The 24,617-nt window shown below is 38.3% G+C and overlaps 3 protein-coding genes across 3 annotated transcripts; all 3 read left to right on the forward strand.

Moving 5' to 3' along the window:
- The first annotated feature begins 1,567 nt into the window (after positions 1 to 1,567).
- LOC131301758 (pectinesterase 1-like) lies at positions 1,568 to 3,774 on the forward strand. The gene is made up of 4 exons (XM_058328168.1): positions 1,568 to 2,104; positions 2,653 to 2,859; positions 2,996 to 3,237; positions 3,458 to 3,774. Exons 1-4 carry the CDS (start codon positions 1,616 to 1,618, stop codon positions 3,615 to 3,617), a joined length of 1,098 nt encoding a protein of 365 aa, XP_058184151.1. The 5' UTR covers positions 1,568 to 1,615; the 3' UTR covers positions 3,618 to 3,774.
- Positions 3,775 to 6,936: 3,162 nt separating this feature from the next.
- On the forward strand, positions 6,937 to 14,863 carry LOC131301759 (polyadenylate-binding protein 1-like). Its single transcript, XM_058328169.1, has 6 exons — positions 6,937 to 7,281; positions 7,387 to 7,489; positions 11,638 to 11,708; positions 12,734 to 12,925; positions 13,007 to 13,137; positions 14,522 to 14,863. Exons 1-6 carry the CDS (start codon positions 7,162 to 7,164, stop codon positions 14,565 to 14,567), a joined length of 663 nt encoding a protein of 220 aa, XP_058184152.1. The 5' UTR covers positions 6,937 to 7,161; the 3' UTR covers positions 14,568 to 14,863.
- A 577-nt stretch (positions 14,864 to 15,440) lies between these two features.
- LOC131301761 (mediator of RNA polymerase II transcription subunit 31) lies at positions 15,441 to 20,071 on the forward strand. Its single transcript, XM_058328170.1, has 7 exons — positions 15,441 to 15,922; positions 16,033 to 16,130; positions 16,807 to 16,903; positions 17,021 to 17,099; positions 17,676 to 17,956; positions 18,043 to 18,100; positions 19,683 to 20,071. Exons 1-6 carry the CDS (start codon positions 15,876 to 15,878, stop codon positions 18,053 to 18,055), a joined length of 615 nt encoding a protein of 204 aa, XP_058184153.1. The 5' UTR covers positions 15,441 to 15,875; the 3' UTR covers positions 18,056 to 18,100; positions 19,683 to 20,071.
- Positions 20,072 to 24,617: the final 4,546 nt, after the last annotated feature.

Consider the following 24,617-nt stretch of genomic DNA (forward strand, 5'->3'; position numbering starts at 1 on the left):
GCCTCTTTCATTTCGTTTGAAAATGTCACCGCATAACATTGTTATGGAAATAGCCTAATATTATCCGCGCTTGAAGAGAAGTTTTCCTATGTTTTGGAGCATTTTGGATGGGGGAGACACTTTTTTGTTTGGATAGATAGATAGAGGAAATGGAAGGGAATTAATTCTTGTAATTTGTTTTTAAAGATTAATATTTTTTTATTGCTCAAAAAAAAAATTAAGAGGAGAGGCAAGAGTTGATTGAGGCATATCTATATTGGTCGGATGTAACGTCCGACGAAGGAGGGAAATCACCGCCAGTGATGCCGAAAATTCGGACACTAACTTCGGATCGTTGCAAGTGTCAGAGCACACCTTGTTCTAGGGCTAATTTCAATACCCCATATCAAGCATTTTATTTTATTTTTTTGAACGGCAAAGAAAATTTTATTAATCTTTGAATAATGATTGCAAAGACTAAATGAAACAACGGCATCACAAAACGAAGCAGATATCCCTAGCATATATATACCTATAAATGTAGTTAAGTTTTTATTACATTGGCATCTTGTACAAGGGTCAAACCCAGTTCATATATTTTTTAGTAAAACGGCTTAGATCTGAACTCAATAAATGAAACATAATCAGTGTATTCGATCATAAATGAATGAACATAATAAAAGCATGCTTTATCATCTCTAGACCTGAATTCATACTGTCTAATTTTTTCCTTGTTGAATTTTAGCATTAGTACATATAAATCCCCCATATTTGATCTTTCGGAATTTGGCACAGAAATCCTGATTCCGCTTTAGCTTCGACATGAGATTCAACTAGTTTTATTGGCGTCACCTCCTAAATGTATGCTATATCTTTCTTCCTTTGGAAATGAGTCCTGCTACGTACACAACAGATCTGTGCACAGATTGTGCACAGATTTGTGCACAGATTGTGCACAGATTTCATTGTGGGGCCCACCACGGGTCCCACACAAATCATCCGAACCGTTCATTAAATGTAAAACATTTTTTCAAGGGTCCCCGTAAAAAATAAGCTCAATCCAATACCAATAGGTGCTTCATCCAACCATTTAACTTTTCATTCAAATTTTCGGATAATGAAAAGTTATATGGTTGGATCGAGCACCTATAGGTATCGGATTGAGCTTATTTTTTACGGAGACCTTTGAAAAAATGTTTTATATTTAATGAACGGCTCGGATGATTTGTGTGGGACCCGTGGTGGGCTCCACAACACAATCTGTGCACAGATCTGCTGTGTGTGTAGACTTTCTGTTTGGAAATACTAATGATCACTTGAACCACATAAAACTTGGCTAATAGTCCAAAATAGCCTCTGCGAACTCCAATCTGACTTGAAATGAAGGGGCATTTTCGACATTAAATTAGTTCTTCATGAATGCCGTCTTAAATTGTATATCTCTAACTATAAACGGTATAACCCAACCGTTGTCACAAACTCAAAAGCCAAATATGGTCGATTATTCTGTATCACAGGTTCCTCTCTCTCTCTCTCTCTCTCTCTCTCTCTCTCTCAACAGCCCTATATAAACATCTGCCCAAGATTTCAACCCAAGAATTCGCGTGAAATAAATTTTAAAAAAAAACATAGAACAATGGCCGGGAAAACGACACAAATCGCCGCCGGGATACTCATGGTCACGATTCTTATCCCACATGTCATCTCCGACGACACCATTCAAATACCCTCAGACAAGGCGCAATTAAACGGGTGGTTCCAACAAAATGTGGGGCCATTTGCTTCGCGAAAAGCCGTGCTGGACCCCGCCCTCGTGGCGGCGGAGGGCCGCGCGAAGACGATCAGGGTGAAGAAAGACGGCTCCGGGGACTTCAGGACGGTGATGGACGCCGTCAGGAGCATTCCCCGCCGGAATGCTGACCGGGTTATTGTCTGGATTGGTGGCGGGAACTACACGGAGAAAATCAAGATTGAGAGGACGAAGCCGTTTGTCACGTTCTACGGTGCGCCCAACGATGCGCCGACGCTGGTGTTTGGCGGCACGGCGGCGCAATACGGGACCGTGGATAGCGCTACGTTGATCGTGGAATCGGATTATTTTTCTGCTGTCAATTTGGTCATTGCGGTAGGATTCAGTGCTGTTCTTGACACATTTTAATTTCTCCGAGAGTGTTATATTCACAGTACACATTTCCATGCACATTTACACAAATCCGGGGTTGGTTGCGGGGGTGTATTCTTGGGCACCAGGTGGTTCCATGTGGTACTTAGCAACTCATTCGGACTGTCCAAAAGTGTGTTGAACGGTTTAAATTGAAACTCTCTTTCTTTTCTCACCCCACCACTTTCTCTCCTCTTTCTCTCTTCTTTTTCTCTTTCCAAATCTTAGCCGTCCAAAATCGAAATGGACAGTCTGGATGCCCGAACGGGCACAATCTGGTACCCACTCGGCACTGAAAAATTTCTCATGCATTCAAGTGTACTGTGAGAGTTTTCTTTTTTTGGTTACTCTTCTAACGACGTGACGTACAATTACCGTAATGTAATCGTCGCATCATGATTTTCCAAACGACAATCTTTGCCGAACGTTGTTTTTTCTTCATTTCATTTGAAACATATATCACGCCGGTTGGTACGTTATTCGTTGGTTCAATTGATGTGACTTGATTTCAGAATTCGGCATCGAGGCCGGACGGGAAGAGGAAGGGAGCGCAGGCGGCCGCGTTGAGAATCTCCGGCGATAAGGCAGCGTTCTATAATAGCAGTCTCCACGGATTTCAAGATACCATTTGTGATGACAAGGGCAGGCATTTCTTCAAGGATTGCTACGTTGAAGGAACTATTGACTTTATCTTTGGTAGCGGGAAATCTCTCTATCTGGTAACTCAATTAATTCGAATCATTAATTATACTAATCTATGGTCTAAATTTGGACAATTTCGTTAAAGTCCAATTGGACCAAGAATCAGATTAACCCTAATTAAAGATACTTATATTGATGAATGGGTTTGTGCAGAACACAGAATTGCATGTGATACCCGGTGACGCGACGGCAATGATAACGGCGCAAGCACGGAAAAGCAACACGGAGGATAACGGCTACTGTTTCGTGCACTGTAAGCTAACCGGCGCCGGACGGAATGCGTTCTTGGGGAGAGCTTGGATGCCTTATGCCAAGGTGGTCTACGCCTACACCGACATGAGCGACGTTGTTCACCCTCAAGGATGGTCCAACAACTTCAACTCTGCCAATGACAAGTGAGCCCCATCACCATCATTCTTTTTTCATCTAATTTTACACGAGTCGTTCGAAAATAAAGAGAGAAACTTATTCACGGCTCCATACAATCTCACCGTTAAAATACAAACGTATACATATGGGCATAGTGCCAGATGACGAAATAATATCACCATATATTGCATTAAAGAAAATCATATGGATCGAGCTCGGGTAATTGAGGAACAACTCCTTTTGCAGGACGGTTTACGACGCAGAATACAAGTGCACGGGTCCCGGGTCAATTTTCACCGAACGGGTCGGGTTCGCCAAACAACTGGGTGATGCAGAGGCCAGCCGTTTCATAAACCTTGGCTATCTAGAGGGTTCCAAGTGGCTTCTTCCTCCTCATAGTGTTTAACTAAGCAAAATTTTCACACATAACCCCAGGCAAAAATGATGCCGCGGTGACATTTTTAGAATTACGGGTCACCAATTGATAGCGGTTGCTTCAATTTTACGGAAACAACCGCAACGGCCTCATCATTCCGCAGCTATGGGTATCTTATACACATATATAAATTTTACTGCCTTCATACGGCAATTATACAAATCCTGGTGTAATTACACTACAGTGATGGCTTACATTAGGCCTTTTTCTGTTTAATTTTTGTAGTATTGCTGTGCCCTCGATCGATAGTATGTGCTAATGAACAGATTGGTGTTAACAATCTGATGTACCGATCGATTTTTGATAGTCAATATTATACATACACGTGTGCGTACACGCAGAAGCATCAAATCAAATTTTCAATAGAAGCGCATCTTTATGTATTTGGTTCCAATTGCAACACATTAACTCCAAAATTTTATCCGTCTTTGGTCTGATTTTGTAACATTAAATATGAGGCTCCGTTCCGTTGAGATTCTAATTTTTCAAGTATTTATTTTTCGTTTTACGAGACGTGTTATTCTCTCACAATACATTACCTTTAATTCCAAAAATAAGTACTTATTTCCCTTTAAATGAATTCGGTGGGACACTTACGTCTCCATTTTCTTTTCTTTTTTTCAACTTGTTTTTTATTTGGTGCTATCTTCTTTATGTCTCTCTTCTTCTTCTTCTTCTTTTGTGAAGAAATTAAAATATGTCTCTTATTAACCCAAAAGTTTTTTAGAAAATTAAAGGCCGGTCCCTCTTTTTAGGCTCGGTTTGATCCCAACCCTGAATATTATTTCCAAACATATATAGGTTCGGATGTGTTATGTCGTGACTATTTTGCCCCGAGCTCAGACGAATATAGTCTCCATGATCTCCCTTTTTTCATTCCAAAACTCTGGAGCCGGGGGGCACCCGGGCCCCCGGCTACCACTACCTCGTCCCCTCCACTTCACCACCAGCCAACACCATTTCATCGCCACCATTGGCCCCATCGGTGCTGCCGATGATGATGTCAACGACAACCTTGTTTCCGAATCTGCTTTCTCCGCTAATTTCTGTCGTTGTTATGGTGGCGGCGTCGCTATCTCTTTGGGGTTCAAAGTTACCGAAAGTAGAAGCGGCTAGAAGATCAAGCGGTGGCTGATCGTCGACGATCCCAAAGTCACTGACGTATAGTGCCTACGGCATCTGTGGAGGCTTCGGTTATGGCTTCGGTAACCTTGCCAGACCATCGTCAACCGAGGCCTCATATCGATACGGTCTGCGGGATAGTACGGACGGGCCATAGCGTATATCCTTCTATCTCCTCTTTTTGGTGTCGAGTCTCTTGTTAATGCTTCGGGGTATCACCGAAGCAAGCATTCTGTTAAGGTCTCTGGAAGAGAATATAGCATGCCAAGAGGGGACCAGGAGCGATACGTGGCAGATAGGACCACCTGGGCCATGTCTGGCCATGTGCTTCGTAACCGCCTTATCCGGTGCATCATCTGTGATGTCATCCGAGGCGGTTACCCGAGCGTATCCTTCACGCGCTGGCTTGGAGCCCAAGTAAACCTAGGTCTATAAATACGAAGGGACTCTAACTTAAAGAGGTATGCCATTTTTTCCTAATCCTACATCTATATTCTCCTCTGAGATCTAACTTGATCGTCGGAGGGTCACTGGGCAATTCCAGCCCTAGTGACTTGTTGCAGGTTCAGGGGCAGGTGAACGGAGCAACGGAAGAAGAATATTAACTTAGGTCAAGGTCCCTCTAAATTGAACCCCTACAGCACCGATTACAAGTTCATCCATGACTCCGACTCCAACTATGCCAATGACACGGATTACGAGTTTATCCACGATGACTGCGAAGACTCTGACCACAAAGTGCAGCCACGTTTGGAGCTGCAACCACCGTCAATGGTTGTTTTGCGGCGTTCGTCAAATTGGGCATAGCAAAACTTGTCGAGGTCAACGGCGAAGGATCTGACAAAGGAGAGAGTAGGATTTGACGGCGTCGGGGATGTCATGGATATCATCGGCACTCAACAGAACCACTGGCCGGACTGAATCGAATACGAAATTAAAGCAAATTAATATTGATCAACCTGTAACGGTAATTGATAATGGTTGTCTATGAGAACTGTGTATTTTTCTATAAGAATTATGTATTTTAGTGTGTGGTGAGGGTATTTGAATTGTGTATTTTTCAATTCACATAGTTCTTATAGAACTGATTATGAGAATTGACAATCTAATTCACAGAGCCAAGAGTATTTTTGTTCGAAATAATATGGGTTAGAAATTGATTATAAAAATATAAATTTTACTAAAAATGAACACGTAGACAAAAAATTAAGAAAAATGGGCAAAATAGTAAAAATGTATGAAAAGTCAAAAGAAAGAACTAAAATAAAAAAGAAATATATTTGTCAGGACTATTTGAAGTCCGAACCTAGAAAACGGGGTCGACCTAAAAATTCTCCAAATTTTTTTGTAGTGAGTCCGGAAACTATGGGCCGAAACTAAAATAATCGGGCCTTCATCTCTCCAATTCGGCCCAATTGAACCTCAGTTGTTTAAAATGGCACTTCTTTTTTTGTCATTACTTTTATTCTTTGGCACTTTTTTTTTTGTCTTTTTTATTCATGTGAAATTAATAAATTACCTTTACCACTTGTCGCATTTTTCATATGAGGGATTATTTGATACTTTCGCGTCATTAAAGAAAAAGATATAACGTGAATGGATAAAAGAGGAGTGTTAAAATCATTTCTCTTATTAAAATTACAAAAATAGTCCCTTAAGTTAGGGTTTGATTCAAACCAATGGAAAAGAAAAGGAAGGAAAGGAAAAAATAATAATTCATCTCCTTTTTTTGGTTTGAAAAGAAAAAGAGAAGAAAATAACTAAACTAAAGCTTATGAACAATAAATTTTCCTTCTATTTTCCATACGTTTCAAACCGGACATTAACGATCTTAACCTTTTCACCGTTGATTGCTCCCAATCTGCCCTTTGTTGCTCGGTGTTTAGACAGGTAAACAAACTAGAGCTACTCGAGTTTGACTGTTTGAGTTAGTATTTGTTCATTTAAAATTCATTCAAGATCGATTTTATTATATAAAGAAAGTAAACTTTAATTTTTTTTTTCAATGAAACCTGTTAAGTTTTCAAACCAAACTACTGCTTAATTTCGTTATTATTGTATAAAAAATTTAAATTACTTAAAATATCCATTCGTATTCAGCTCGATTAAAACTTAGTTATGTTTAGACTTGCGGCTTGCCTATAAATAAGTCAAACTTAAAAATATTTTAGAACTTCTCTCAATTCGGCTCGCTCATCAGCTCCTTTTATCACTTCTCTATAGTTCTATCGCAGTGTCCAATGGAGAGACAAACCTAAATTACTTTTCTACACGTACAACTCCAAGCCAGTATATACAGGTATAAAACTGATGCATACATATATCTGTATGGAGGGAGTCGACAGTGTTTAGAGAGAGAGAGAGAGTGTGTGTGTGTTATAGAGAGGGAGAGATGGAGCATCCAGAACAAGAGCAGGAACACGAAGTGTACGGAGGAGAAATTCCCGATGAAGGTGAGATGGATGCCGATGTCGAGATGTCTAGGGCTGAAGAGGACGACACTAACACCAAGGTTCTCTCTCTCTCTCTCTCTCTCTCTCTCTCTCTCTCTCTCTCTCTAACTCAGTTGTACCTTTGCCCTAATCTCATGTGCAATTCTCGTATTTATGTCGAACAGGATTTGGAGGACATGAAGAAGAGACTCAAGGAGATAGAAGAAGAAGCAGGCGCCCTTCGCGAAATGCAGGCCAAAGTTGAAAGAGAAATGGGCGCTGCTCAAGGTCTTCAATCTTTCTCTCTCTGTATATACAAATAAGTCTGTACAATTTACATAAGAATTGTTGGATTTATATGTCTATGTATCTTATATCCGGTGATGTTTCTTTTACAACGACAACGAATTAAGATTCCGGTGACTTATATGTCTTTGTATCTTACAAAGCTGGTTTTTTGGCGCTTGTTTTAGATTCCAGTGACTATTCCTTAATTCTAGTTGAAAAAAAAGTTTGGTAGTTTGTTCAATTTTAATTTGAAATCCTCCTTGAAATTCGACAAATGTGTGCCGAGGTTAACAACCCAGTGGAGTTTAATTCGACGAAATAATTGTTGATAAAGCCCCGGGAGCACGCTTGGTAGTCAACTCACTTCTAAAGCTAGCCGATGCTTATTGATGAGGACGACAAAAACTAATAAATTGCTAGATGAGGGTATTTTGTTAGTTGCCGAGACTCTAATCAAGAGCTGCATGGTTCATACAAGGATTGGTAGATCAAGGATCGTCCATAGTAGTTTGGTAGTTAAAGGGTCATTATTAATTTAGTGCTTGCATTAATATTCATCTAGATGCATTAAACACATGTTAGTGGGTACAATATATGCATTTATATCTAGGTTCATTCACACATCTTTTGGATGTATTTAAAAATTAGGTTCATTTCATTTAGACTTATAGGAATTCAAAAGGCCATTGTTTAGCCTATAAGTATGGATGTAATCTTTCATTTGGAATAGAGTTGATTAATGAATTGAGTTTACAAGGTTAAGGCCTTTGTAATTGGGGTTTGGGCTACGGTCCTTCCTTTCCGAAACTGCCTAGCCCTTGCGAGGGTGAATCACATCTCTCTCTCTCTATCTCTATCTCTCTTTCTCTCTCGACTTCTTCTATTCTCTCATTTCTTCTACTTTGCGCACTTATTCAAGCAATATTCTTATTTCCCCACCCAAAACCACCATGATTCCAGTTGTAGGCAGTGATACGCTAAGGGTTCTAAATCTGTCCTACATCACTTATTCCCTTGATACTGTCATTTGTCATTATTACGGAATGGTTCGAGCACCGCCACTAAGACTGAATGAATGTGGGCACTGGGCAAAGGCAATGGCTTTCTTGATTCCATTTTCTTAATAGATGAAATGACGTCTAGCCTGTCAGTGGTAGGTCCAACCGTTCAACTAAAGAGTTACTCCATTGAGTAATGGTTATTCGCCCCTCCCCGAAGAACTCGAGCAATAGGGACCCAAACAGTAGGCCATTAACTGCATCCCAACAAATCCATCGGAATTAAGCTACATTTCCGAGAATGCAAAGAACACGCATCCTATAAACGTAGAACGTGTGTACCGTTGACGAATGCGAGTTGTTTAGGAATTTTAAGTCTTTGTGTCAAACCTTTGCATTCTGCATTTGTCTTTGTTTCCAATCGGTAAGTAAGATATATTTCTCATGCAGGCAAAACTCATTCGTTGTAACGTTATCGTTTGGCTGACACCTCACTTCTAGTTTTGTTTAATAGCATGGACAAATAAGGAAGGATAGCATTTAATTATTATGAAAATAAATATGAGAAGTTCTCCTCTATGACCTTTTGATTTTAGAAATGACCTCAACATGGTTACTTCCCCTCCCCCCCCTCAATTTCTCACAAGTATCAAATTTGTGACAATCATTCTATTGCTCTGTTTGTACATGCAAATACTGATATGTATTAGAATGATGATTACATGAATCGAGCTTGAACCACATCTTCTTTCTAATTGGTCTTATTGAGGTCCACGATAAATCTTCGTGATAGTTTGAAGATTGTTTTAGCACTTAAGATTTGTTCGTAAACACTTTGGAATTGTATTACGCAAGGCCTAAAATGTTCAAGAATTATTATTCCGTTAATGTCGACATAAGGAGAAAATAGATAGTGAAAAAAGACAAATGCTAATGGTGAACTAGTTTCCTATGATATATCCTGCCCACTTTGCCAAGTGTAGCTTCAAGTCTGGGTGTTAGGTCAAGTTTGATATTCGAATTTTGAGGACATGGGCATGTAGGTCTAACTAACAATGTATTCAATTTGTTTCTATGCTCGTTGAGGGTAAAGCAAGGTTTTTGTAACATGAGATTCTTATGCACAAAGAACTGAGTTGTCATAGCTTTGGCTCTTTCAGGAGAATGAGGACCCTAGCTTGTTTGTAACCGTCGAAGAACTAAACAAGTTGTCTAAGAAAGGGTCTTTCTTAATTTTTTCCCTTTGATTCTCTAGTACACTTGTTTCCTACCGTTTAATCCGACACCTGTGATGACCTGTCTATTTAATTTGTTGAGATCTCATAAATCTATGAGCTTTAAAATCGAATCTCTCTAGATAGCAAAAGCCTTGAATTTCTCCCCTGGGTTGGCTTCCCTAGATCGACTCGCATAGATCGCTTAGCAGACCAGAAACCCTGAACGATGAGCGGAAGAAGGCAATGGGATTGGAAGGCGCACCGCCCTTCATTTTCATCATCCGTTCCTGCTTTGGGCAGTATGTCTCTCTGCAAGTCGTCGTCTCTCTCCACTCCCACTCCTTCTCTTTCTATCTTGCTGTCGATGTGTCTATTTATCTGTTCATCAATCTATCTATCTAATCGGTCTATCTATCTATCTATCTATTTACTTTCCTATATGATGATGATCGATTTTTTTGTACCCAGCATTCCACGAGAATGGTTGGCCATGACATTGTTTATGTGATCTTAGAAGATTTTTTTCCCCAGGGGAGTTGTTAACTGAATTCATAAATTGTCAATGGGTTTGCATCTCATGTCATAATCTGTATGGCGTATCATATGGTGTTGATCTTGAGAGAGCATTTGAGGCGTATCTCTAACTCTATCCAATCGTTTTACTTTTAGTATGGTTTTGAATTTTGTAATTACCTCAAGGGGCAAATGTATCAAAATTGTGGATACATTACAGTCTGACATAATTGTTGTAGATCCTTTCAGAACATTATGTTCCTTCGGAGTTTTTTAATCTAGAAATGGAAATCACAATGGGTAAGATTTTTTTTATCTCCAAAATCGATATGATCAGTTTAGGATGCGATGTGAGTAATTTGTTACTCAATGGAAAGTAAATATTATGGGTAATTTAGTCTTCATGGGAAGGAAATATGTATCAAATTTCCTAAGGGTTGCCAGTTTCTGATGCTTCTTTACATGTGATGTGACTAGTACATCTGAAATTGGTCTGGTAATATTGGATGGTCATATCATCCACATGTGATATCTTCATAACCTTAGATGGTGATATCGTGTGCACATGTGATACCTCAATAGCTTGAACAAGTGTAGTTTTAAACTTATGGAAAACTTGCGAATCATAGCTAAAAGAAGTGATTTTTTGTCTTGTATATGCAAACCAATATTGGGGGTTGAGATTTTTGTTATTTCATATGATTCTAAAAGGACTTTAAGTACAATTCAATTGTAAATTCTGTCTCTGTCAGATTTACCCATTTGGGGCTTGCGAAATGTATACATCAAGTGTTTTCTACGGGACCCTTAACCTTGCTTCGTAGACTACACTTGCTGCTACCGTCTGGATCAATACTAACGGTTTAATTATACGCTCCGAGTCTCTGAGATACTTTTGCTACCTATCAAATGGTAGCACTCTGCTGGTGCTTATTTTAACATGAAGAACAAGCTGTATCTCCAGCTGGGATGCTTTTATCCCAACCTCAGTTCTCAGCTTGTCCAGTATTCCCTATAATAGAGAAGACTGAAAAAACAGATGGCAAAACACTTGCCTCTTTTGGATTTCATGGAAGTTCTTGGATTTTTCTCATTCTATTAGATTCCTTGGGGGGATTTAAACTTTATGTTGGAGCTTACACTAGTTAGTAGTTGGATTAATTCCTGCATATTCTCCAATCTCAACCTTGTTTAACTTTAAGTTTGGAAGACATATAGTATCCAAAAAAGGCACTTCGATTTCTACGTTCTTGAATTTGGAAATTATGTTTTGGAATTTGCGGACTTTAAAAGTTCACGTGACCTATTTTTGTATCTTAAATGTTTTTATGCTGTGATTGCAAGGCTTGCTACTTTTATTGACAGCAATTTTATCCTTTGTCAATTGATATCTTTTTTTCCATTATGGGCATGTATGAAGACTCTTCTGGTAGTTCTGCTACTCAGGCTGAAAAGGAGGAGGTCGATTCGCGCTCCATTTATGTCGGTAATGTAAGGGTTCAGAATCTTTTTCCTTATTTCAGATCATATATGGTATTTGTAAGGTTTTAGAATCCTCTTTCATGTTTTTGATCTTTTGTTGCTCACCTCATACAAATTCGAGCTGTCCTATTTGTTGCAAGCTTTTGCTCTGAACTCATGATAATGCGTACATCTGTACATGGCATTGCATAAACTGTTTGAGGGGGTACTACATAGTACATGTAATTGCTTATTGCTTGCAAGTAGTACAAGTGGGTGATAATGCTTTTGGTTTCGGAGGCTGTTATGATGCAATGGGCCTGCTACTCCTGTTGATATTTTCTCGCACAGGCTACTTTATAATATTTTCATTTATAAGATGGTGGTCGGTGCTAGTCCCTTCCTGTGTCTTAATTTTTTTAGAGTTGCTTTCCGTATAGAGTTGTACCTTCTTTAATAAGTAAACTCAACTGCTCATTGAAATTGTCGAATGTGTGTGCTACTTGTACCTTGGTTAAATTGTATAGTTCATTCCATGCCGAAATGCTATTGGTACATACAATCTGTGCACAAATTGTGGACAGATTTTGTGGTGGGGCCCACCATGGGTCCCACATAAATGATCCGAGCCGTTCATTAAATGTAAAACATTTTTTCAAGGGTTTTTGTAAAGAATTAGCTCAATCCAATACCTATAGGTGCTTGATCTAATCATCTAACTTTTCATTACCCGGAAATCTGAATGAAAATTTAGATGATTGGATCGAACACTTATAGATATTACATTGAGCTGATTTTTAACGGGGACTCTTGAAAAAATATTTTACATTTAATGAACGGCTCGGATCATTTGTGTGGGACCCGTGGTGGGCCCCACTACAAAATCTGTGCACAATCTGTGCACATATTGTATGTACCAGTAGCATGGTTCATATTCCATGTCCGTATCCGTTCTTCTTAGTTGGCATTTACTGCTAAAGCATCTATTCTCGCCTTGAGAATACATTGTTCGATGTGAATAGTCATTTCTCTCTTTGCTACCATGAAAACCTCAGGTAGACTATGCATGTACACCAGAGGAGGTCCAACAACACTTTCAATCCTGTGGAACAGTCAACAGGGTGACAATTCTGACAGACAAGTTTGGTCAACCTAAAGGATTTGCATATGTCGAGTTTGTGGAAGTTGAAGCAGTTCAGAATTCTCTTCTGCTAAATGAGTCAGAGTTGCATGGTCGTCAATTAAAGGTTCATTAGCTTGTTTGATCTCAGTTGACAACTTTTGAGACACAGGGATTTGATTTTTTAATGATGGACTTTGTTCTCTAGGTTTCTGCAAAACGAACTAATGTTCCTGGGATGAAACAATATCGAGGGAGACGTCCCAACCCATATTTTGGGTTTCCTGCCCGGAGGCCATTTATGCCTGGTCCAGCTTTCTATCCTGCATATGGATATGGGTAAGCTATAAATTTCCAGTACTTTTTGGTTGCTTGATAGTCAAATGGAGTTATGGGAAAAGGAGAGCTTTAGGATAATATAGAGCATTTAGTGCCATGATAATTGAAGACCTTATGCCTATGAAAGTGAAATATTATATGGGATAGTGATTAGTGTAGTGCTTGCAGTATTTTGATGTTACTGGGTTCATTAGTTCATCTACCATGCGAACTATCTGTTCATTATTCGTTTGTATAGCTAAATGACTCAATTATTCACATTGTTTTCCGAGTTCAATGTAAAAGTAATGATGTGCAGAGTTTTGAGAGCCTATAATATAACAGCACTTCATCCTTTGATCATCCCTCGTGACAAAAATCACTTTGCAGTTCAAAACATGTGTACGTGCAATGTGCATGCATTTGTGTCATTGATATTGGTCATTTGTTTTACCTGATATTTACTGCTGAGCATGTAGCCATGTATATTGTTTATTCCTCCTCTTTATAATCATCACTTGGATAGGCTCTCTGATCATGAAGGGTGGAGGTTTGGAGTACGTTCCACCTTCTGATTAATTAACAAGTTAACGCAAAACTAGGGTCCGTAATCAAAAAGATGAAAGCTACATCTTTTTGGAGAGGAATGCTATTACCTGGCAGGCTGGCTTAATCGGGATCAAACCTCTTGCGACTTTTGGGGATTTGAAAAGGACATTAGGGATGTGCTAATTTTCTTGCGCATTCTGATTTCTGCATTATTCTTGTCCCATTCCACATACTTCTTGTGCTCCCCTCCCCCAACTTCTATCAAAAACTACTTTCTTTGTTTCTTGTACATCAGTGTTCATCAGGATTTTCACAGATAGGACACACTCTAGTTGTTTCTCCGTCGGTTGCAATACTTGTTTAGTTGTTTATTAGTACTCAATGATTACACCGGAGTCTTCTCAATACAAAGATGTGAAGAAATCCCTTAATTGCCTTGCCAAGGCTATTTGTTTGAAATCATTAGACCAGCATCTTTGCCCTCACTACAGACGATTGAGCTTCAAAAGAAGCGGTTGTAATAGGTTATAGGTTATTGACTTCAAACTAGAGGTTTCTTTTATGGATATTGCAGAACTAGGGATGGCTGATCGGGGAGGCTTTCTTAGTAACCTAACACCCCCAAACCTTATTATCGTGTATTACAAATGCAATCACAGAGTTAGCATTTCTTAATATGTGCTTACCTATTTATATCAATTGCCTTATCATGATCTGGCAATTACCACATCGGTCATTGCTTCTGTTGCAAAAAGTTCTTGGGGAAACGTGTTTTCCTGCATTGGATTGCAGTTTTACATTTTTGGAGTTCGTGTGCGACAAACTCAGATTGATATAACTTTCCTCTCATCTGCAGAAGGGTCCCGAGGTTCAGGCGGCCTATGCGGTTCAGACCATACTGATGGTTCATTTTGCTCGACTTGTGTCAGGAGGTCCATCGTCTTGTTTGGAGTAGTGGCCCCTCGTATGGACAAGCAATTGCAAAGTTTAACTTTTTCTTTTGGCCCTATCAGTATTTCTGTAACATCGAGGAAGGGTCATTTTAGCAGAACTTGTACCATCATCTGCATACCAAAAGAGCAGACTTCATTTCTTTTCCGGATCTTTAAGTTAATAGGACTAAGCGGCTTTTAAGTTCTTTCGTCACTTGCGTTTTATCTTTATGAAAAACTTGAAATAAGGAAAGACCATTTGTTTACAGGGTGATGTAATAGTTTTGAATTGGTGGTTTCTTTCTTGTTTATTTTTTCTGGGCTTGGTAAATTCAGAAATTACATATCTTAGTGGCCTCTGGTGGGGACTTGAGGGGTAAAGCAGCTTATTGCCTGCTTTCATCCAGCTGTGAATTCCGTGTGTGAGTTTGAAAAAAGGGACGCTAGGTACAAAGAATTTTTACCCGGAAATTATCCGGATTGCACTACACTTGTGGACGATATTTATGACTGTTCCGGGTAAAAATATCCTCCACAAGTGCAGTCCGGGTAATTTTCGGATAAAAATATTCTCCACAAGTGCAGTCCAGATAATTCCCGGGTAAAAATTCTTTGTACGGAGCACTATTGTTTAAAAAAAAAAAATGCTTTCTCAAATTTGGTCTAATGCCTGTTTTATTGTGGACGTCGTTTTGCTGTAAAAAGTGTTCGGCTCATTTCAGCCATTGATTTACGAGATCAACGACCGAAAAGAATCGGACAGGCTTCTGTCCGGATGGAAGTCGGAGAGGGGTCCAATCTCTTGTATTAGAGCATCTCCAACGGTCTAACCTAATTTCTAGCCATTTTGGTTAGGAAAATTGTGTTAGCTAGTCATTAAACGTGTTCCCCTTCCCGACAGCCTCCTCAACACCCTAACCAATACTGTTGAAACCCACCGATTCAGATCCGAAACCACAAATCAAACCCACCAAATTCAGATCGGAAACCACAAATCTGTTCCGTTTCGTCGGTGACTTCTCTCCGATCAAACAAAGCGTCAATCTTTCTTGATTTCAAGCATAGTACCGAGTTCTCTCATTATTTCTTCGTACCTTCTCTAGAAAAAATAACAGTGCGACGAGTTCTTCTGATTGAAAGATTCTACTTGTCACCAAGAAAGACAAGTCTTCTCAAGTCCCACTGTTCTGTTTGAGAAATTGGAGGGGTTGATGAACTTGGAAACCAGACACACACACCGTCGACGACGTTTTTCCAGTTCTAGGGTTTATTACGTCAATGGATTCGAATCAGGAAACTGAAGCTTCGGCCAACACTCCTTCCTTGTAAGCCACCGTCTCCTTCTTCGTTGAACAATAATCCGTTTAATTTCGATAATTGTTTTGTTTTGAGAACCTTTTTCTGTTAGTAATTATCCAATTTACAAATTTTTCAGGCCGAAGAGCGTGTACAAGGATCCAGATGATGGGCGCCAACGGTTCTTGCTCGAACTTGAATTCGTCCAGTGTCTCGCTAATCCTACCTACATACACTGTTCGCTCTCATCACTTCACTTATTCCTGCATTAATGTTGCATCGAAGGCCTCAATTATTTGGTTTTAGGCATGTTGACGTGAACACTTGTGATACGAATCTGTGAAGTAAAATTCCTTGAGTGATTTCAAGTTAGGAAGAGATTTATTAAGGCCATGTTTGGCTAGAGATTGAGAATCTATTTTCTGGATTCAGTTCCGAAAGACTCTGAAACTTGTTTGACATTTTTCTGAATTTTTTGGGGGTGAGCTTTTGGGAGGAAAAAAAAATCCTTTTCAGAAATAAAAAATCAAATAGATGCTTCCAATTTTTTGCAAACTTTTTTTGGGTTAAAATTAAGTGTTTATGTTTTCAAAAGCTAGTTTTATACATAAAGTGTAATCCAAATCTAGTCCTACAAATTGCCGAATGGTTGACAAAGTTGTCTCCTTGCGTGGATTAATAGGATGTGGTTCTTAGTTGCGCTGCCTTGCTTCCTATTTGTCTGCGACATATTGGGATATTGGCAACTCTATGAACCTAAGATGAAAAGAGTTCAATTTCGTATAATGCAATGTAATTGGTGGCATTCACAGGGGGATTTGAGTTTTGTGCTGTCAAATGTTTTGACAGGTTTTGCATCTTTATTTCTGTGTGAGGTTGGTTAGCCTAAGATGTGCCTAAATTTCTGCCACAGATTTAGCTCAAAATCGATATTTTGAGGATGAAGCTTTCATCGGCTACTTGAAATACCTTCAATATTGGCAACGACCCGAGTATATAAAGTTTATAATGTGAGCTTCTTCTCAAGAACTGTTATCTCTTATACGCTGTGTTAATTTCCCACCTTATAGACTAGAAGATTCAAATGTGCGCAGCCGCACTGATTTTAACTTTTAAGGTGATCACAGGTATCCTCACTGCCTATATTTTCTCGAGCTTCTCCAAAACTCAAACTTCCGGAATGCAATGGCACACCCAGGCAACAAGGTTGAATTCTACTATTTGCTTTTACCCTTTTGGTCTTGTTAGATAAATGCCGGAATGTATTTTTTCCAATGCTACTTTAGGTTATATTGGTTTTTGTTCATAATTCAGTACTAATTAGTAATTACGGTCTCAAGAAAGAGCATGCTGTGTTGATTGAATTTTTCATGGTGATTTTCCAACTGACCAGGCTTGAAGAAACCCTATAGAGATGAGCTGTTTAAGTACTATGAGGGCTAGTGATTCTTTAACTGACTATTTCTATTGCTTTTCTCCTCGTACTGCATTAGTATTATGTATTTCTTTGGAGACCTTCCCCATCATCAAAAGTACAATGATTCAGATTCCAACCCACAAAAAGAAAAAAGAAAATATCACCATCTGCGTGATTAATGCATAAGAGTATGCTTTCATAGCTTAGTTTTACAATAGATGCATTAGTTGCAGGACCAAAGAGGGGAAGCTGAGGTCTCTTCTTGGTCATTATATGACTGGCGTATTTTCTATTAATAGAAAGATATCGATAGTTCTATCCTTGGATTGGCTCAAATGCTACTTTGCATCTGTTGGAAATGCTAGGAATTGGCCCACAGGCAGCAATTCTATTATTGGAAGAACTATAGGAACAATCGCATGAAGCATATTTTACCAAAACCCCCTCCTGAACCTGTTGCTGCACCCCCTGCTTCTGTCCCACCTCCACCTCCCGTACCACCTTCGACTATCCCTGTATCTGCTGTCCCTCCTCCTCAACCTGCTCCTTCTCCAGCTTTATCTCCTATGCAGTATGCCATTCCCCATGGATCTGCTCTGCCAAAGAATGACCTGAGGACTAGTGGGGTTGATCGAAGAAAGAGAAAGTAAGCTCTCTTTTCAAATGCTAACAATTCTTCATTTATTACATAAAAGACAAGGTGGGATAATTTTTTGATCATGTGTATTGCAGGAAAGAAGTATGACCTGCCATTTACAAGAAGGTGATAGATTTCCCTTGATTAGATGAGGTAACTATTGCTTCCTATTCTCATTAGTTTATGAGGTTGAATCACAAAGTAGCCAATTTAAACTTATATCGTATGGAGTGTTCTAAAAGGCAGCCTAGGTGCTAGGCGGCGGGTTGCCACCACGATTTTCCCTAGGCGGTTTGTTTAGGTGCTAGGCGGGTGCCTAGGGTCTGGACTCTCAAAAAAAAAAAAAAAAAAACTAAATTGCAAGGCGGGCACCAAGGCGGTGGGTTGCCGCCCAACTACCACCTAGCGCCCTTTAGAACACTGGTCGTATTTATTGATTTCATTACTGTCAACTCTTACCTACACATCGTGATAGTTACGGGTGAACTTTTAAAGAAAAAAATAAGAGAATGAAGGGAAACGAAATTGTGTAGTGCAAAGTGTTAAAGAATTTTAGACTATTTCGTTGGAATTATACATCTATTTGTGTATATATATGTGTGTGTGTCTATAATATATGTAAGATATACATTTTCTGTTGGAAATGTAGTTTCTCTTATATCAGTCCTGCAAATGGTGAAACATTTAGATAACTAGAACAACTAGGGTTTTCTGAGCGAACTCCATGCATCAGAATGATATTGGACGGGATAAGGCCAGCATCTTCCTTCGATTCCTGACAGTTATATAAAAAACTTGAAACATAAGTTGTTGAAGGCTTAAATCTCTGGCTTGTTGAGCAACTGCATTTATGATTGGTGTGCAAACAATATTTTGTTGAGCAACCAGATTTTAGGTTTTGATGCAGTCCTACCCCTTCCATTACCCTTCATAAATGAAGACCAGAGCAAGCTAGTGCACTATTTCTTTTGTTCACCCTTTCTGAGACTCAATCTCAACATGTTACAAGATTCTTCTTTCCAGGGAATTGAAATGCCAACTCTTAAGTTCAATAGTAGGGAGAGAACAAGATCTTTCTTTTCCTGTATCTTCTAAGCTATCAACCAAGCCTATCTGCCTGCTAGTGGTTGCTAGGTTGAACTAGCCACTGCGTGGCAGATGTACTTTTTTATTATTTGAGTTCTTTTTTTTCCCCAGAAAACTGTTTACACATAGTCATGCCCTGTAGTTTCCCCTTGTAGTCTGTTTTGCGACATTATCTTCATATATGCCATTCACTACCTTGAGCCTTTCACATTTGAGTGATCACATTGCCCTTTTGTTGTTGTGTGGGGTATTGTGTGTTATCTCTGCAATCTTTTGGATGGAGAATTCATCTGGTTGAAGACACCCTGCTTGACAAGCGGACACTGTATGATTGTCTCATTTGATACACCTTCCTTGACTCATCATAACCGTTCCTCAGGGGAAAGAAAATAGTCAAGGAGAACTGAACTAGGAATATCGATCGCTCAGAGTTGTTCTAACGCATGAGTCACAAGAAGCGTGTTACCTGTATATTAAATGCCCACTAATTTGTACATGCATTTGTTCTTTACTAGCAACCAATATTTCTATCCTCTGTTTTGCAAGAGTCATATTTGTCCTTTAGAGACCCAACAACTGCTTTAAGGGACATCTTGTCCACACTTGCTGTTGTATGGAATTGATTACAGCGTTTATTTCCCTTTTGCAGATTGATTACCTTGGTGCCTCTCATGTGGGAGAAGCTATGAAACCTTGTCCAGCTAATGACGAGCAGATATGCTTGAGATTGTTACAACCATTTATGCTAGCTTCCTCTTTTTGGTAAAAGCATATTCTCTTACGCATCTGAAATACCGTTCCACCACAATTGTCCATTCCCAGTTGTGAGGGAAGTTTGAAGCTGTTCTGGATGCAGAACCATTGTTTTCCGCTATTTGTATTCCTGGCTCTGCTGTCATGCTGGATTGTGATCTTCTGGCTCCCTTTATGCCAGCCTTGATTTAGGCTTTCTTGATTGTGTAGAATCTCAGTGGGCATATAGCTTAAAAACTTTGGGGTTCCCTTCAAATTCTAGCTCATGCATTTGATTTTCTTCTATTGCTCGTATCTGTCAATTGGTGCAAGGGAAATTGCTACTGGTTTGGCTATGGTAATGGTACTGGTACGTGGGAAGAACTTCGGCTACTTCTTGAAAATATTTTTAGAGAAATAATTTTCGCACCCTAACATTTTTTTGTAATACTTTCTTTTCATTGTCTGTCATTTGGCGAACTAAGAGCATCCACATCCATGAATGACATTTTGTGATTGCCATTCTCATTTTGTGGCACGAAATAGTCACTTTGTCACAAAAAAAAAAAAGAATTGGTGAAGGTGTTGTACCCATGTTTTGCTATTTCTTTCTCTTTCTCAATCTAAACAATGGCAATTTTGTCAAATATGACAAAAGAATTGGCATTGTGGGTGTGGCACCCAATTTGCCATTTTTAAGGAATGGCAAAGAATTTTGCCAAAAATAGCTGGCGGTGCGGATGCTCGAACAAACATATCGGTGTACGTAGTCGAGTCATTATTTGCAAACTACAAAGGAGGGCCTTTTTTTGGAAAAAATGAAGTATGAGGGATGTGGTTCGTGACTTTTACAATTGGTTGCTTTTATCTTGCTAAAGGGGTTTTTTTTTTTTTTTTTTGGGTTAACGCTTAAAGGTTGTAACAATTCAAGAAAATACTAGTGAATTGATTCTAACACTTTCTTCGATGAGTAGATTTTTCTTTTTTTCACATATAATGATACTAGAAAGAAAACCGATGCAGAAGAGGAAGAAAAAACAGTGTGGTTCTAAAGAAAAGGGAGGAGCGTAAAAATCGATGACCTCAAACTATCTAATTTAGTTGGAAAAAAGAAAAAAAAAAACTATTCCTTCAAATAATAATACTCCGTACTATACAGTACTTTTGTAGGTACTCCATTTCCCCCCCCCCCCCCCCCTTTTTCTGATATTCTATTAAATTAAATATCTTAATTAAATTTTTACTACTCACTGCAAAAAAAAAAAGCATTTAAACCAAAAGTAATATTTCATTTTTATGTAAAAATTACACGACTTCCAGTAGTGAAGGTACGTGGATTTTTCCGACGATTAGTCTACATTCTAGTGCGAAGGTGCAGATTCCAGCAATAAGTCGATGGCTCCAGTGCGGATTCTGGCAGCAGGTTCCTTCACCAGGGTTTTTTTAATTTTCGTTTTTCTTTTCTTTGTTTGTCCCCTATATGGGAGATTTTTCCTCCCTTTTTGTGGGGTTTTCTCACCTATGTGTATGTGTTTGTTAGATGATTTCATCTGTGCTCCATCTGGTTTGAACTGTGATTTTTAGGGATCTTCTACTACCGAGTGTTTGACTAGATGCTCGTTGTGTCTGAACTTGGATAATTTTGGTTCATTATTGTATAATGTGTTAAAATCGTTATATTGCCATAGGGCTCAAAATGAAATGACTTGCCTGTCCTTCCAAAAAAAACAAAAAACCTACATCATTCATTTGGTTGACGCGGCGAAAAGCAAGAGCGTTTCTCTCAACGATTCCTTCCCGGGACCCGTGGACAGATAGGATAGGATCGCCAGCTCGAATATGACATTTTATAGTTGCCCACCATGTAGAACATTTCATTTTACGAAAGACTTTGACAGTGGGAACCCTCGAAATTCGGACCGCTGCATTTTTCTATCATTTTACAAACGGTCTTGCTATTGTCAGCCTATTGGACTGATGATAAGTACACAAAGTACACTATAACACAAGAAAAATACGTAATTCTATATACTTTATGCACCCTTTAATACACATTCACACACTTATTATTATCAGCTCATTGAATTGATTTTAGAATTTTCCTTTCATAGTACTATGAGACATTGATGAAAAAATTGCTATTCGGTACTTCCTATCAGGCTAGCTATCACCGCTACATTCGGTGGTCTTGTTACTCTTGTAGCACCAAATGTGGTCGTGAAGGCGCAGCTTGTAACATGTTGGCAAGGCCATCTTCGACTAATAAAGAATGCCAATATAGACTAATCGTCACCATTTGAAGCAACTTCGACAAGCATCGAACATGCGATAGAAGAAAGGACACACCTATCACCTATGGTGCCCCATATTTTTATGTATGTACTTCATATTTTTGTGGGGTCTAGTATTAAGTATATGAATCTCACTGAATTGTATTGAGGATATGGGCGATGGGGCAGCGTGTGCCAGTGCCCAAAGACCTTTAAATAATTACTCCACCACCACATATTGAGTGTTGACGTAACGTTACAAAACTGTTTGTCGCATAATGTTTAATAACTTTTACACATGTGAAAGATAAGCTTATAGTCTCATATGAATAAAGAAAAAAAATAGATCATATAATCAATTGTATTATGTTAGTATAAAGAATGTCATATCCACCATGGATCATATCAAACTCCCCTTTTTTTAGTCTTTTAGATTAGATAGATAAACATACATGAATCAGAATGACTCGTAATGATTATAGCGCCATCATGATATTGTAAAAAACATGATAAAGAACGTGATCTTTTTAAAAAATTTACTATTAAAGTCTTTCATACAAATTTAAAGATCTCAATAGTTGTTGATTAATTTTCATTTAAAGAATGGCACGATTGTTTGTAATAATTGATTAAAAACATGAAAGGGATGGAGTATCATTTTTCAACTTGTTCTTTATGTGGGGGAGGCCAACGGCCATATTTGTCCTTTTTAGTGGGCTCAACTAGGGAAATTTCCCTTAACATGTACTCATGCCTTTAAGTAAGTCTGAAGAGATATTCTATGTGAATTGGTCAAGAGGGAAAGAAAAAATTGTACATCATCTTTCGAATTTCAACGTGTTTTATGCATTATCCGGTACCGTGAGACATATCTCAACACCTCTTTCTAGTAGTATATCATAGATGTGAGGGTTATATGAATTGAATATGTTGATTTGGTTAGAAAGAAAACAAAATTTATAATATATGTTAATTTGTCCATCTTATGAAAAAAGATGGGAAACCAAATGAATTTTAAATCTATATGTCGTTGGGATAAAAAAAAAATCTATGTGTAGTTTAATATTTGGAGAATTTTTACAAACGGTCCCGTTAGTTTCCCCTTGTCTCAAATTCGTCTCTCTAGTTTCAATTGTAATAATCTTAATCCTAAACTTTGTTTGACGCCTCTAAAATTGTTCACGACAATTACACAAATAAACGAAGGTGTCCTTATCCACCATTTTTTAGGGGTAAACTGGGCAATTGCAACAACCCTAACTCTAGCTTGTTGACTGAAACGTACAATTTTTTCCCCCAAAAATGGTTGATAAGGACCGTCTATTTGTGTATCTATCGTGAACAATTTTACCTTTTTGAAACGTCAAACAAAGTTCAAGGTTAGGATTGGTGCAATTGAAATTAGATGAATGAACTTGAGACAAGGGTAAAGCTAGAGGAACCATTTGTAAAATTTTCCCTTTATATTTTTGCCTCTTCTAGTAATCTAACCAAGTCAAAGAATTCTCAATCTCGTTTCATTTTCAACCAAAACTCTTCCATCTAATGAGCATTAACTTAGGTCACATGATCTATCACATGACCTTTTGTTCTTGCTCTCAATTCTCATTCTATACTCTCTCTTTCAATCCTTGCAAATTTTAGTAGTTTTAAATATTTTCAAAAAAACGTTTTTACGCATACGCATTATGTGATCAGTATTATCGATACACTGACACATAGGGAACACAGGTTGGTCATGGGTAATGAATAAATTTATAGGAGGTGTAGGAACAAAACAGTATGAAAAAAAAATGCACACTCTAGGCCCATGTGACAGTGTCTCATTGTAGTTGAAAATCAGCAGTTCATTAATATGTAAAATGTTGTAAATGTTGTTGTGTTTCTAGACTTAAGGGGGCATTTCCAATAAGTTTTTGGTGAAAAAACACAGGCTAGTTTTGACATTTTAGCTTGTTGTTCAAACTAACTGATAATTTGTCAACTTATTTCTCAATAATTTTTTCACTTACATACCCATCAACAACTTACTTATTACCGGAAACAATTTGACATTTATCAACAACTAGGAATTGCCCGTGCCTAAAGGGACGAAACAACGTATTTTGAACACAAAAGTTTTTATCTCAATTTTTTTTTTATCTCTCATCGCTATTTTCAATTTTCTAATCTAGAAACCCAACACCCTCTACAACCGTAAGATCGAATTTTCAAGAGATTATATCTATCTGTTCAAGAATATACTTCCTAATACAAATCTCCTAACCTTATTATATCTATCTGTACAATTTTCAATTGATTACTTTTAAGTTTTTTTCTTAAAAGGCTTGATTATCTTTTTGAATTTAAATCAACTCAATAATTGATTTCCCTCCAAAGTTGATTTTCTTATATTCAATTCAATATTTGCTTTTAAATTGTTTCCTTTTAGGTTGATTTCCACATGTAGCTAAAAAATATTGAATTGAATGTACTGAAATCAACTTTAGAGGGAAATCAATAATTGATTTGATTTAAACTCAAAAAGATAATCAAGCCTTTTAAGGAAAAAACTTAAAAGCGATTAATTGAAAGAATTTTCC

The sequence above is a fragment of the Rhododendron vialii genome, chromosome 9a, assembly GCF_030253575.1.
Source record: "Rhododendron vialii isolate Sample 1 chromosome 9a, ASM3025357v1".
Classification (NCBI taxonomy): domain Eukaryota; kingdom Viridiplantae; phylum Streptophyta; class Magnoliopsida; order Ericales; family Ericaceae; genus Rhododendron; species Rhododendron vialii.

Coding starts and splice junctions, on each gene's coding strand:
- LOC131301761 (XM_058328170.1), top strand. CDS start 15,876: ATGGATTCGAATCAGGAAACTGAAGCTTCGGCCAACACTCCTTCCTT. Junction 15,923..16,032: donor TCGGCCAACACTCCTTCCTT/GTAAGCCACCGT, acceptor CAAATTTTTCAG/GCCGAAGAGCGTGTACAAGG. Junction 16,131..16,806: donor TAATCCTACCTACATACACT/GTTCGCTCTCAT, acceptor TTTCTGCCACAG/ATTTAGCTCAAAATCGATAT.
- LOC131301758 (XM_058328168.1), top strand. CDS start 1,616: ATGGCCGGGAAAACGACACAAATCGCCGCCGGGATACTCATGGTCACG. Junction 2,105..2,652: donor CTGTCAATTTGGTCATTGCG/GTAGGATTCAGT, acceptor ACTTGATTTCAG/AATTCGGCATCGAGGCCGGA. Junction 2,860..2,995: donor GCGGGAAATCTCTCTATCTG/GTAACTCAATTA, acceptor GGGTTTGTGCAG/AACACAGAATTGCATGTGAT.
- LOC131301759 (XM_058328169.1), top strand. CDS start 7,162: ATGGAGCATCCAGAACAAGAGCAGGAACACGAAGTGTACGGAGGAGAA. Junction 7,282..7,386: donor AGGACGACACTAACACCAAG/GTTCTCTCTCTC, acceptor TATGTCGAACAG/GATTTGGAGGACATGAAGAA. Junction 13,138..14,521: donor TATCCTGCATATGGATATGG/GTAAGCTATAAA, acceptor TCTCATCTGCAG/AAGGGTCCCGAGGTTCAGGC.